The sequence below is a fragment of the Hyperolius riggenbachi genome, chromosome 8 (assembly GCF_040937935.1).
Source record: "Hyperolius riggenbachi isolate aHypRig1 chromosome 8, aHypRig1.pri, whole genome shotgun sequence".
NCBI lineage: Eukaryota > Metazoa > Chordata > Amphibia > Anura > Hyperoliidae > Hyperolius > Hyperolius riggenbachi.
Genome location: NC_090653.1, coordinates 28,628,259 through 28,641,483, shown reverse-complemented (window position 1 = coordinate 28,641,483; position 13,225 = coordinate 28,628,259). Strand labels below are relative to the sequence as shown.

General features: G+C 43.3%; 1 protein-coding gene across 1 annotated transcript; it reads left to right on the top strand.

Moving 5' to 3' along the window:
- The first annotated feature begins 407 nt into the window (after nt 1–407).
- LOC137527230 (olfactory receptor-like protein DTMT) lies at nt 408–1,343 on the top strand. The gene has a single exon (XM_068247736.1). The coding sequence runs from the start codon at nt 408–410 to the stop codon at nt 1,341–1,343; it is 936 nt and encodes a 311-aa protein (XP_068103837.1).
- The last annotated feature ends 11,882 nt before the right edge of the window (nt 1,344–13,225 follow it).

Here is a 13,225-nt window from a genome sequence, read left to right as displayed (position 1 = left end):
TTCACTTCATGTTTGCTTTAAAAACACTGGACAACGCATTTTCGCTGGCATCCACCTACTTCCTCAGGCTTCCCGGTTCTCTCCTGTTTATTTGTTTTTATTTCCCCCTGGAAGAGCAACAGGTACTACAGACCCTATTATTTTTATTTTAGTTTATGTTCTTAAATGAAATATATTTCAAAAACACATATTCTTCCTAACTTGCTACATTTCTCACACTGAAGCTTGGGTCATACATCTGATTGTTTCTTTTCTTCCTGCCTGATAGGTGACACAGACCCCTCACACAACACTTACAAATCTGCTTCTAGCTTTGCTGTATATCATAGTTGGTTGAATTGCCAGAACCTGTTTTTTTCAGTATGGAAGGTGTCTTGTTTTTCTGCAGTAAAATCACAAGATAAATTATGAGTGAGAAGAACACAACATCAATGACCTACTTCATACTTGTTGGGTTTTCCGATGTACCCGAGTTACAGGTTCCAATCTTTCTTCTGGTTCTTCACATTTATATCACCACTCTTGGTGGCAACCTCATTATTCTTCTGCTGGTTTGCCTGGACTCTCATCTCCACACCCCCATGTACTTTTTTCTTTGTAACCTGTCCATTATTGACCTATGTTCTACCACAGTAACACTACATCATATCCTTGTCATCTTTGTAACAGGAAATAATGAGGTATCTTTTATTGGCTGTATGATACAGATGCATTTTTTCTCATGGTTTTCCAGTGCCAGTTTAATGTTGCTAGCAGCCATGGCCTATGATCGCTATGTCGCTGTTTGCAAACCCCTGCATTACACAACGATCATGAATGTTAAGGTCTGTGCCAGTTTGTCCATTTTCTGTTGGGTGCTTAGTCTGCAGCAGATAAGTACTCCAACAGTCATGATATCACAATACTCTTGCTATACTTCTAACATCATTAACCACTTCTTCTGTGAAATCAAAGCTTTGATGAACCTCTCCTGCAGTGACACCTCCGTTTTGAAACTTTTGACCTATACATGTGGAGGTCTGATTGTAACGTTCACTCCTTTTCTCCTCACCTTCATCTCCTATGTGTTCATAATTACCACCATAATGAGAATTAAGACCAGTACAGGTAGATCCAAAGCCTTCTACACCTGTTCCTCCCATATAACGGCTGTTATGCTTCTCTACACAACTCTTATTTGTCAATATTTGACACCAAGTGGCACCTTCAAGTCCGCCAAGCTTCTGGCTTTGTTCAACACAGCCATGGTTCCCATGCTCAACCCTTTTATATACAGCTTAAAAAATAAGGATGTGAAGTCTGCTATGCAGAGGAAACTCAAGTACTTTATGTCAACTGTGTAAAGTGTGACAACAAACAATTGGGCTAGCACCACTCACAATATGTGTACATATGGCAATAGTGTGATCGGGGTACAATTCGTGAGGCAAAACCAAAAGAAGAGAGAGCTAACAATGTTAAAGCAGCAGTGATAGAGCACACCCAAATACATTCACAATATTATCATAGGTAAGCAATGCTGAAGGTTCTGTGGATAACTCAATATGCATTGGAATAATATGAGCAGCACTGGTGCTCCTAGGGGGTTTCTTCTCCTTCTGGTTTAACGAGTATTTGGCCACTGATTTAAATGCACTTACGGTAGTTTATGTAAAATCTGGTGATAAACACTTTGGCCCAGTTGACTTTATATGTTTATCCAAAACGTATTGTATTCCTCAAAGCAATGTGATGCTTGCTTAATAGCTTGAGATGAAGCAGTTGTGTTCATGGCTGGAAGAATTGATGTACATTGGTGTCTGATGTGGAAACCACAGCATTCTTTAGGCATTGGGCAGCGCTGGGTCCCCGGTTCCCATCCCAGCCAGGGCACTATCTGCGCTGAGTTTGTATGTTCTCCCCATGTCTGTGTGGAGATCCTCCATGCACTCCGATTTCCTCCCACATTCCAGGAACATACAGATAAGTTATTTGGCTTCGGGATTAGATTGTGAGCTCCTCTGGGGACAGTAAGTGACGAGACTATGTATACTCTGTAAAGGGTTGTGGAAGATGTCGGTGCTATATGAATACTAAATATTAATAAGGTTATTTGTTACAGAAATTATTCCTGATATCCCAAACTGCCCTCTCATGACCTTGACCATTAAACCAATCTTCAGCCCTGACCTTTCACCTATTACCTATCATCCCCCATTACCTAAGCCTTTAACCACTTGAGGACCACAGTGGTAAACCCCCCTAAAGACCAGGCTGTTATTTTCATAATTGGCCACTGCAGCTTTAAGGCCAAGCTGCAGGGCCGCACAACAAAGCACACGAGCGATCCAGTGCTGCTCGTAATGGAAAAATCTACGCTTACGGATTATTACGCGTAATTTTACGCTATTACGCATTACGCAATTATGGTTACGGCGTAGGAAATTATCTACGGTACATCACTGTAATTACGCATAAACTTACGCAATTACGCGTAAGGATACCGTAATGAAGGCGCTTACACTACGATGTTACGCGTAGTGCCGTCATACCCATTAATGCGTATTTTTTGATATGTACGCAATAGCCGTCAATGTGACAGTTATTGCGTACATATCATTCGTATGCGTCAAAACGTACGCTTATACTGAAGGGCGGGAGAAGATACTATTGGTTGCTTAGGATGTTGACTGATTGGCTACTCTTAGAAAATGGGAGATTTTACGTTAGTAATTACGCGTAAAATTACGCGTAAGTGTTCGTAAAATTACGCATGCCTAGCAATTACGGTAGACAGTGTAATTACGATACCACTTACGGTCTTACGCGTAAATAATTACGCGTAAGACCGTAAGTTACGCGTAACGCTTACGCGTAAATTTACATTGAATTACGATGCGTAATTACGCTCATGCGTAATTTCGGCCCAGCACTGGAGCGATCCCCTCCCTTTTCCCCCCACCCCCTTTTCCCCCACCAACAGAGCTCTCTGTTGGTGGGGTCTGATGGCCCCCAGTGTTTATTTTTATTTTTTTAAATAAATTTGTTTTTTTTTATTTTTACTACTTTTTTTATTTATTTGTTTATTTAAAAAATTCCCTCCCCCAGCCAGCCAATCATAGTGACCAGCTCTCATAGGCTTCACCCTATGAGAGCCGATCACTCTCCTGTCCCCAGTACAGCACTGCTGCTGATCGCAGTGCTGTACATGTAAATGGATGGCGATCACGCCGTCTAACAGTCTCCCGGGCGGTGATAGCCGCTCGGAGACTGAAGACAGGGCGGAGCTCCGCCCCCCGAGAAGGAGATGCGCGCGCACCTGCGCGCGATCTCCTTCAGTAGCCGGCTCCAGGATCTGATGCGAATTGGTGTTAGGCGGTCCTGGGGCTGCCGCCGCGGCCATGCCCATTGGCGTGGAGCGGTCTTGGAGTAGTTAAAGTAGAACTGTGGGATGTGATAAATTCAAGTTGTTATCCTAATTATATTAGCAATTGAAAAAGTTCCAACATTAAGTGAAAAAGTACTGGCAAAAATTATATTTTCTTGGTGGCTTAAGGGCGTTTTTTTTTTTTTTTTATAAGATGTGAAAATATCACCCAAGAGAAAACGTAGAAGGAAAAGTGAATTGGATAGGCCCCATATGTTTATGTATTGTCTTCCAGGCAAGTGCTGTTGTTTAAAAAGAAATAAATATGTCAGCCTCCATATCACTCACGTTACAGTTGTCCTTTAAGAACTGCCTCTTCCTCCTGCTAGTTGCCAGAACTTTGTTGCTCCCAGGTCTGAGTATTCTGGATATTCCTGTAACCTGTTTCCTGATTCTAATCCTGTACCTGTAACTGCTTACTTATTGCCAAACCTGTTATCTTGCCTTAAATCCACTTTCTGCCTGTGCCCTTGTACTGTACCTGAATTTGATAAATCTGTTGCCGAACCTCTTAGCTTGTCCTGATTCTGCAACTGTCTGCTTCTTTGACTCTGTGTATGATTGTATACAGTGTATATGTATGGTGTATATATATATATATATATATATATATATATATATATATGTATCCTGTATATTGCCTTGTAAATAGTTAGAGAGTTAATCAGTGTATTTGGTTGTATGTGTGTACACTGCATGTCTTCATTTGTTGGTGATTCTTTGTATATATCGTGCTGTGCATATGGTTGCATTTAATTTGCACTGCTATTTTTGTTTGCACATTTCGGTTTGCAATAAACACTAATGCACCGTAGGGCTAGCGCACACCAAAAAAGCGCTGGCATAATCGCAAATGCTCAATGCCTTTTGAAGTGATTTTTCAGAGTGATTTTAGGCACGTGCCTAGTGATTTTCTAATCATGCATATCGATCTTTGGAGCGTTTTGATGTAGCGTTTTTTATTTTTCGTTACAGTAGAGCTGGAACTGAACAGCTTCTGTAACAAAAAAAAGCTTGGAAAATCGCTCTGATCTAGCGCTTTTCAGAGCGATTTTCCACTTTCCTATACTTAACATTGAGGCTGGATCGCCTCAGAAAAGCGTGTTTGAGTTTGGGAGAAAATCACATTCCTCTGGTGTGATCCATCCCATTCAAACACATTAGCCAAGCACTTTTTAAATCACTAGCATTTTTTAAAAGCACTCAGAAGTGCTCTTGATAAGCACCAGCCCATATTCTGGTTTTAGTCTCAGTATTTCTGCAAACTGTGGTTTCCTGTCTAGTAATTATAACAGAAGTTCTGGCCATTCATATTGACCTCTGCCGTTATACTGATTACGAAATTCACAAGATCTTGTTCACTATACAGTATTGGTCGAGGAGGACGAATGCCGGGATTTCTTTGCTAGCTATTCCAAAGTAGAATTGTTGAAGATAATTAGCCAGGTGTATAGTGTGTTAAAGATGGAACTTTTTGAATGCATAATCAAACTCTGGTATGTCCTTGCATTCCCTAAAACTTAAAGTGATTATCTGTCCCTGCACAACTATAAGGTAGAAGCTTTAATAATCCAAACATTTGTATAATGCTTTGCTCTAGTCGTACACAAAGCACTCAAGAGCTGCAGCCACTAAGGAACCGCTCAAGAGGCCACTTTGCAGTGTTAGGGAGTCTAGCCAGGATTGGAACCCTGGTCTTCCATGTCAAAGGCAGAGCCCTTAACCAGTACACTATCCAGCCACTGCTGACCAACTTTGACTATTATACAAACATAGATAATCAGACTGTGCAAACTTGCATTGATTCCCCCGATCAATCAGGGAATATTCAAATATGGAAGGGCCTTCTTGTTATCTGCATGGCAGACGATTGTCTCTGCATGTTCTATAACTCCTGTATCACCTGTGAAAAATCCAGTTCATGTTGTTTTAACTTCTGAAAAGGTACATATATTAGTATATATAATTATCTAAAGAGGGATAAAAAAGCTTTTTTTTTTTTTTTATTCTACTTCAAGCAAAGTAACGAGTTTGTTTCTGTTTGTAAGAATGTTGTGAAATCTCTGATGTACAAAAGATGTTTCAAGCGTGAGTCAGCCTCCAGCTGATCATTTTCTTTTCACAATTATTAAAGATTTTGGATGAACCAGATCCATTGCCAGAAACCAGTCCAGACGTTGTTTCAGCAGAGTTTCAGCCAGCCATTTAGCCTAAGATCAAGACAGCCACTCAGCCTAGGGTCCAGCCAGTTGCTCAGCATAGGGTCCAGCCAGTTGCTCAGCCTAGGGTCCAGCCAGTTGCTCAACCTAAGGTTAAATCAGTTGCTCAGCCTAAGGTCCAGCTAATTTCACGGTCCTCTGTTAGTTACATAGTTACATAGTTATTTTGGTTGAAAAAAGACATACGTCCATCGAGTTCAACCAGTACAAAGCACAACTCCAGCCTGCTCCCTCACATATCCCTGTTGATCCAGAGGAAGGCGAAAAAAAACCCACAAGGCATGGTCCAATTAGCCCAAAAAGGGAAAAATTCCTTCCCGACTCCAGATGGCAATCAGATAAAATCCCTGGATCAACATCATTAGGCATAACCTAGTAATTGTAGCCATGGAGGTCTTTCAATGCAAGGAAAGCATCTAAGCCCCCTTTAAATGCATAACGACTTCCTGTGGCAATGCATTCCACATCTTAATCACTCTCACTGTAAAGAACCCTTTCCTAAATAAATGGCTAAAACGTTTTTCCTCCATGCGCAGATCATGTCCTCTAGTCCTTTGAGAAGGCCTAGGGACAAAAAGCTCATCCGTCAAGCTATTATATTGCCCTCTGATGTATTTATACATGTTAATTAGATCTCCTCTAAGGCGTCTTTTCTCTAGACTAAATAAACCCAGTTTATCTAACCTTTCTTGGTAAGCGAGACCTTCCATCCCACGTATCAATTTTGTAGCTCGTCTCTGCACCTGCTCTAAAACTGCAATATCTTTTTTGTAATGTGGTGCCCAGAACTGAATTCCATATTCCAGATGTGGCCTTACTAGAGAGAGTTAAACAGGGGCAATATTATGCTAGCATCTCAAGTTTTTATTTCCCTTTTAATGCATCCCAAAATTTTGTTCGCTTTAGCTGCAGCGGCTTGGCATTGAGTACGATTATTTAACTTGTTGTCGATGAGTACTCCTAAGTCCTTCTCCAAGTTTGATGTCCCCAACTGTATCCCATTTATTTTGTATGGTGCTAGACCATTGGTACGACCAAAATGCATGACTTTACATTTGTCAACATTGAATTTCATCTGCCATGTATGTGCCCTTATAGCCATCCTATCCAGATCCTGTTGCAATATGACACTATCTTCCTGAGAGTTGATGATTCTGCACAATTTTGTATCATCTGCAAAAATAGCAACATTGCTCACTACTGCATCTACTAGGTCATTAATAAATAAATTGAAGAGCACTGGACCCAGTACAGACCCCTGTGGGACCCCACTGCTAACAGTCTCCCATTTTGAGTATGATCCATTGACCACAACTCTTTGTTTTCTGTCCATTAGCCAGTTCCCTATCCATGCACACAGACTCCTCCCCAGTCCTTGCATCCTCAACTTTTGCACCAGACTTCTGTGGGGAACAGTGTTGAAGGCCTTTGCAAAGTCCAAGTATATCACATCTACATCATTCCCAATATCCATATTAGCATTCACTACCTCATAAAAGCTAAGCATGTTAGTCAAACAGGACCTGTCTTTAGTAAACCCATGTTGATGCTGAGAAATAAGATTATTTTCTACTATGAAGTCATGTATAGTATCTCTTAGTAACCCCTCAAATAGTTTGTATACAACTGATGTTAAACTTACAGGTCTATAATTTCCTGGATCAGATTTTTTGCCCTTCTTAAATAATGGGAAAACATGGGCTGTACGCCAATCCACTGGGACTCTGCCAGTTGCAAGAGAGTCACAAAAGATAAGATAAAGGGGTTTAGCTATAACTGAACTTAATTCCCTTAGGACCCGAGGATGCATGCCATCCGGGCCAGGTGCCTTGTCTATTTTTAATTTATTTAGTCTTGCCTTCACTTCTTCCTGCGTTAAGTATTTAATATTACAGTTAGAAGATTGAGACTCTTCACCCAGTCATTTCAAATGTATGCAGCTGCCCAGCTATTACAGACTTCTGCTGCTCCCCAGTCATTACAGACTTCTGCTGCTGCCCAGCCACTACAGACTTCTGCTGCTGCCCAGCCACTACAGACTTCTGCTGCTGCCCAGCCACTACAGACTTCTGCTGCTGCCCAGCCACTACAGACTTCTGCTGCTGCCCAGCCACTACAGACTTCTGCTGCTGCCCAGCCACTACAGACTTCTGCTGCTGCCCAGCCACTACAGACTTCTGCTGCTGCCCAGCCACTACAGACTTCTGCTGCTGCCCAGCCACTACAGACTTCTGCTGCTGCCCAGCCACTACAGACTGCTGCTGCCCAGCCACTACAGACTGCTGCTGCCCAGCCACTACAGACTTCTGCTGCTGCCCAGCTTTTACAGACTTCTGCTGCTGCCCGGTTTCCTCCAATTTCTTCTGATCTTCCTGATGGTACTAAGCCTGCCGTTTCTCCTGTTGGTTACAAGCCTGCTAATCCTCCTGGTGGTATTCAGCCCGCTGCTTAGCCTGTTGGTATCCAATCCACTGGGCTGCCTGTTGATGTCTACTCTGCTGATCTGCCTGTTGGTATTCAGTCTGCTGACCTGCTAGTTGGAATCCAGTTCACTACCCAGCCTGTTGGTATCCAGTCCACTGACCTGTATGTTGGTATCCAATCTGCTGCCATCCAGTTCGCTGATCTGCCTGTTGGTATCCAGTCTGCTGCCATCCAGTTCGCTGATCTGCCTGTTGGTATCCAGTTCATTGACCTGCCTAATGGTGTCCACTTCACTGCCTAGCCTCATGGTATCCATTCTGCTGACCTGCCTGTTGGTATCCAGTTCGTTGCCCAGCCTGTTGATATCCAGTCCGTTGCCCAGCCTGATGGTATCCAGTCTGCTGTCTTGCCTGTTGCCTGCCAGTCTACTGTCCTTCCTGTTGCCTGTTAGCTCACTACCTCCCTGATGTGTGCCAGTCTACTGCTCTGACTGAGATCTGCCAGCCTGCTGTTCTGACTGATGCCTGCCAGCCTGCTGCCTTGCCTGATATTCTCCAGTCTCTTGTTCTACTTGCTTCCTTGCCTGATGGTTCCCCAGTTTACGTTCCAGCTTTCTGTGGTCAAATATTCAGGAGTACCTGCTGACCTGCAGGTTCTGGTCCTGTTTTGTTTTGCATTACTTCTCTCTCTGCCTGCCCAGGTTGGATGTTTGCTATCTGCTGTCCTACTTACCATTTTTTTGGATCCTGCCTGATGTTTTCCAGTCTTTTATCCAACCTGCCTCTTTGTAGATCGGTTACCAGTTTGTGAACCAACGTCCTTAGATCCAAATTTTAAAGTTTCATTTTTTTTCTCCCTGCAAGCCCAGCTTTGGCTTCCGTGGTCCATCCTTCCAAGGTATCGGTTGTCATCTCTTGGGACTCTGGCAGTAGTTTTACAAGGAAATTATGGAGCGTACCAAGGCTGCTCCTTGGGGGAGGCGGAGGTACTGTTAGGAATAATGTACTGCCATTTGCTGCCTGCTGGTGATAGTATGGAGTTGGACTATCCTGGACTTTTGCCATCCACTAGCAGGTGGCCTTTCCCTGTACTCAAGAACTTACAGTTCCCCTTCTTGCCTGCAGGTGATTCAGGAGCACTCTGCAGATTCACACAACTGCATCCTATCATTCCTCCTGCTACTTGCCAGAACTTTGTTGCTCCCAGGTCTGAGTATTCCTGTAACCTGCTCCCTGATTCTGATCCTGTACCTGTAACCGCTTACTTTTGCCAAACCTGTTATCTTGCCTTGACTCCACTTTCTGCCAACGCCCTTGTACTGTACATGTATTTGATAAATCTATTGCTGATCCTTTTAGCTTGTCCTGACTCTGCTACTTTCTGCTCATTTGACTCTGTGCATGATTGTATATACTGTATATGTAATGGTGTATATGTTTGTAAATATCTCCTGTATATTGCCTTGTAAATAGTTAAAAAATTAGGGTATTTGGTTGTACAGTATGCGAGTAAACTGATCTTTCAAAGTGGCAGAAGAACTACTCCAAAAAATATTGCAAAAAAATCACAAAAACATTAAAAGGACCAACTGGAGCGCTCGATATGAGAGGGGTGTACCTCTGAACCAGAATAAAATTATACAGCAGTGATCAATGGTATAAATTACATAAATTCATATAAACCCAAAGTACAGTTCACTGAGACGTTGCCGGGGTAATCTGGATCAGAGTACAGTCCTTGACTTGAAGAAGTCACCCGACATAATTACCTTGAAAAAAAACCACAAAAACATACAATAGTGAAAGTGAACCAGAGACAAAGCACCCTCATATATTTTACCATATATATCAGTGGGAACATTAGAGAAAACACCTACCCTGCTCTCTGTTTCATTCTTCACTGTTCAGCTTGCTTTTTATCAGCCCTGATAAAATCCCAGACTGAGCATTCAGTCAGGCTTTGCTCAGGAATCTTTATAGCTGAGTCTGTCTTCTCTGATGTCTTTTTAAGCCCAGTCCTGCCCCCTTGTGGCTCTGCTCAGGAATCATTATAGCTGAGTTATTATAGCAAAGCCAGACTGAATGCTCAGTCAGGGATTTTATCAGGGCTGATAAGAAGCAAGCTGAACAGTGTATAATGAAACAGAGAGCAGGTTAGGTGTTTTCTCTAATGTTCCCACTGATATATATGGTAAAATACATGAGGGTGCTTCGTCTCTGGTTCACTTTAATTACTGTCAGTTCCCACAAAGTATGGCATAAATACCAGACATGTATAACGCTGTGTCAGGGCCACAAATGGTGTTCACACTCCTTCACCAGACAAGAGTATGAATGTGTCATGATATAGCAACTAGTTAGGATGTAAGAATAATACAGGACCATATTTTTCATTTTTATGTTGGCTGTGTACTACTGTATCATATGTGATTGTCTGCTAGCCAGTCTGGCTTTGAAGGTATTGGCAGCTAGCTTAATGGAAACTGTTAATGTGATTGTGTGTGTCAATAGACCTACATTTGCATTGAATTCCTCTGGAAGCAGGGAGCTTGGACATTAGCACACAGTTCCTCTGGACAGCCAGGGACAGGTAATTAGGTAATGATTCCCTTTTGTCTGGCATCCTGCAAAGGTGGTGCATTGCTTTGATCTTTGTTTCAATGTAAACAGCTGCCTGTTGGTCAAAACACTATCAGACTAATTGAGTCTGTCAAAGTGGACAGGAATGTTTGAAATTTACATGACAGCCTATTGGAAATGGGTAAAGGGTTGAAGTCCTTTTGATACAATTTCAATTCTCTGTGGAAATTGGGTTTATGGAAGTGTTCTGAAATCTCTGAAAAGATCAAACTCTAACACAGGAACGCTTTGAAGTTGCACGCGTTAAACAGGAAATTGGATTATTCCTGGACCTGGAACATTGGGGTGGCCCCAGGGCACACATCTGGCTATAAAACAGCCTGGGACAGTCACAGATCATCTTCTCTTGAGGGTAGCACATCCCCAGAGCTGATTCCGAGCGAATCAGTAAATCAGTGTCCCTCCACAGTTGGACATTTGCGTTGGTAAAAGTTCACTTTACGTTTATTTCCCTTTTATTTTTATGCTAACTTATCTTGTGTGTATCATTGTAATTTTTACTTTGTTTTTGTAAGTCTTTTGTATATATTATTTTCTGCATTTTTTTTTCCTGGAATATTAAATCGTTATTTAATAAGTTTGAATTCTGCTGTACTAAGCTAACACTCATAGCCTAGAAGAGACTGAAGTGTAACTGTGTATAAGTCCATGCCTGATTGTATGATTGAGCAACACTACCGTATAAGATTGTAATTGCATTGTGTGTATGGGACACTTCTGCGCTCGACAGCAGAGTGGGAAGTCTCGGAGTGGCTAACAGTATCATTCGGAACGACTGTTAGTGGTTTTGCTTCACTACAGTGTAAGATTGCAATTGTGCGTGTGTGTGGGGTGTTTGTCATACGTTGGCCTAAAGCGCGCAGCTGACCCAACGTACGAAAACGCCAGTGCGAGTAACTCGACAGCAGAGTGGAAGTGTCTAGTAACAGCTAGTGGTGGCAGTGAGAAGTGTTCTGAGGGGTCACAGCCTTGTTTTAGCTTGACTAAGGCTGCTTCCCCTCTCGATCTGGTCAAACCCGCAGTCGGGAACCGTATACGCAGGCGTGCCGCGGGCCGGTTCCCGACATAATGCGCTCACCAAAAAAGATGGCTAATTACAGATGGCATCAATCACATGATGTGTAACATTCAGCTTTTCTGTAGGTCCAGGGTCCCTCCGAGCAGCAATCCTCATCGATCTTAGGCATAGGGGAGAAAAAACCTCCCTAATGTGAAACCATTAAGCGTATGCATAAAACACCAAATTTTGTAAGTCGAAACACTCCACATTCCCGTTCCCCAGTGCTCTCTACAGGCAGCCTTCAATACACATAAAGTGCTCGGCATTGATGGGCTTCTGAGTAGCTACCTATTCGTAACTACTTGGAAGCAAAACGTTAAAGGGACACTGAGGAGTGACCGAATTTAAAAGAATACACTTTCCTGGGGTTTCTTCCAGCTCACTGTAGGTGACGAGGTCCCCCGGCGTTTTCCTGGCTCCTCTCCTTCAGCCTCAGCCGTCCCCCGTTACCAGCGTCATGCCAGGTCTCGGGTCGGCTCTTCCTGGTTAATAAGGCAATGCCTCATCATGCCGGGCGCTTCACGTCACCATGGCGGCCGGCGTGACAGGTCTGCACATGCGGGAAAACCCGTGCATTGCGTCATTAACTAGGAAGAGCCAGGCCAACACCCGGCCCGGGTGACAGCGGTAACGGGGGCCAGCGGAGGCTGAAGGAGAGGAGCCAGAAGGACGCCGGGGAACCTCACCACCTACAGTGAGCTGGAAGTAGCCCCAGGTAAGTGTATTCTTTTAAATTCGGGCACTCCTCAGTGTCCCTTTAATTACAGCACCTAAGGGGTGGGTGAGGGATAGTGAACTTACCCATGCTGCCGTCTGCTTGAATGCGCTTCAATCGCATCCCATGTTGCGTTCCAAGTCGCGTTCATGTCACTTCCACGCTTTCTCCTTCAATCCGTAAGGAGGAAGCGCAGTAGAGACGTGAACACGACTTGGAGTGCATTCAAACAGACGGCAGCATGGGTAAGTTAACCCTCTCTCACCCGCCCCCTCTGGTGCTGTAATTATTTTTGCTTCTGAGTAGTTACGTGTAGATAGCTGCTCGGAAGCCATCACTGGCGCTCAGCAGAAGGAATAGCTGACCCCTGACAGACCAGCAATAAAGGCTTGTTCACTCTGTCCTCTGGGCATTGGCTGACTCCTCGGCAAAAATTTCCTTGTGGCCCCTTTAACAAACTTCAAAGGAGACGGCCGTATTGTGAAACTATTAAGAGGACAACTGAAGTGAGAAGAATATGGTGGCTGCCATATTTATCTTCTTTTAAACAATACCAATTGCCTTGCAGCCCTGCTGATCTATTTGTCTGCAGTAGTGTCTGAATCACACCAGAAACAAGCATGCAGCTAATCTGGTCAGATCTGACAATAACGTCAGAAACACCTGATCTGCTGCATGCTTGTTCAGGGGCTATGGCAAAAAGTATTAAAGGCAGAGCATCAGCAGGATAGCCAAGGAACCGGTATTGCTTAAAGGGACTCT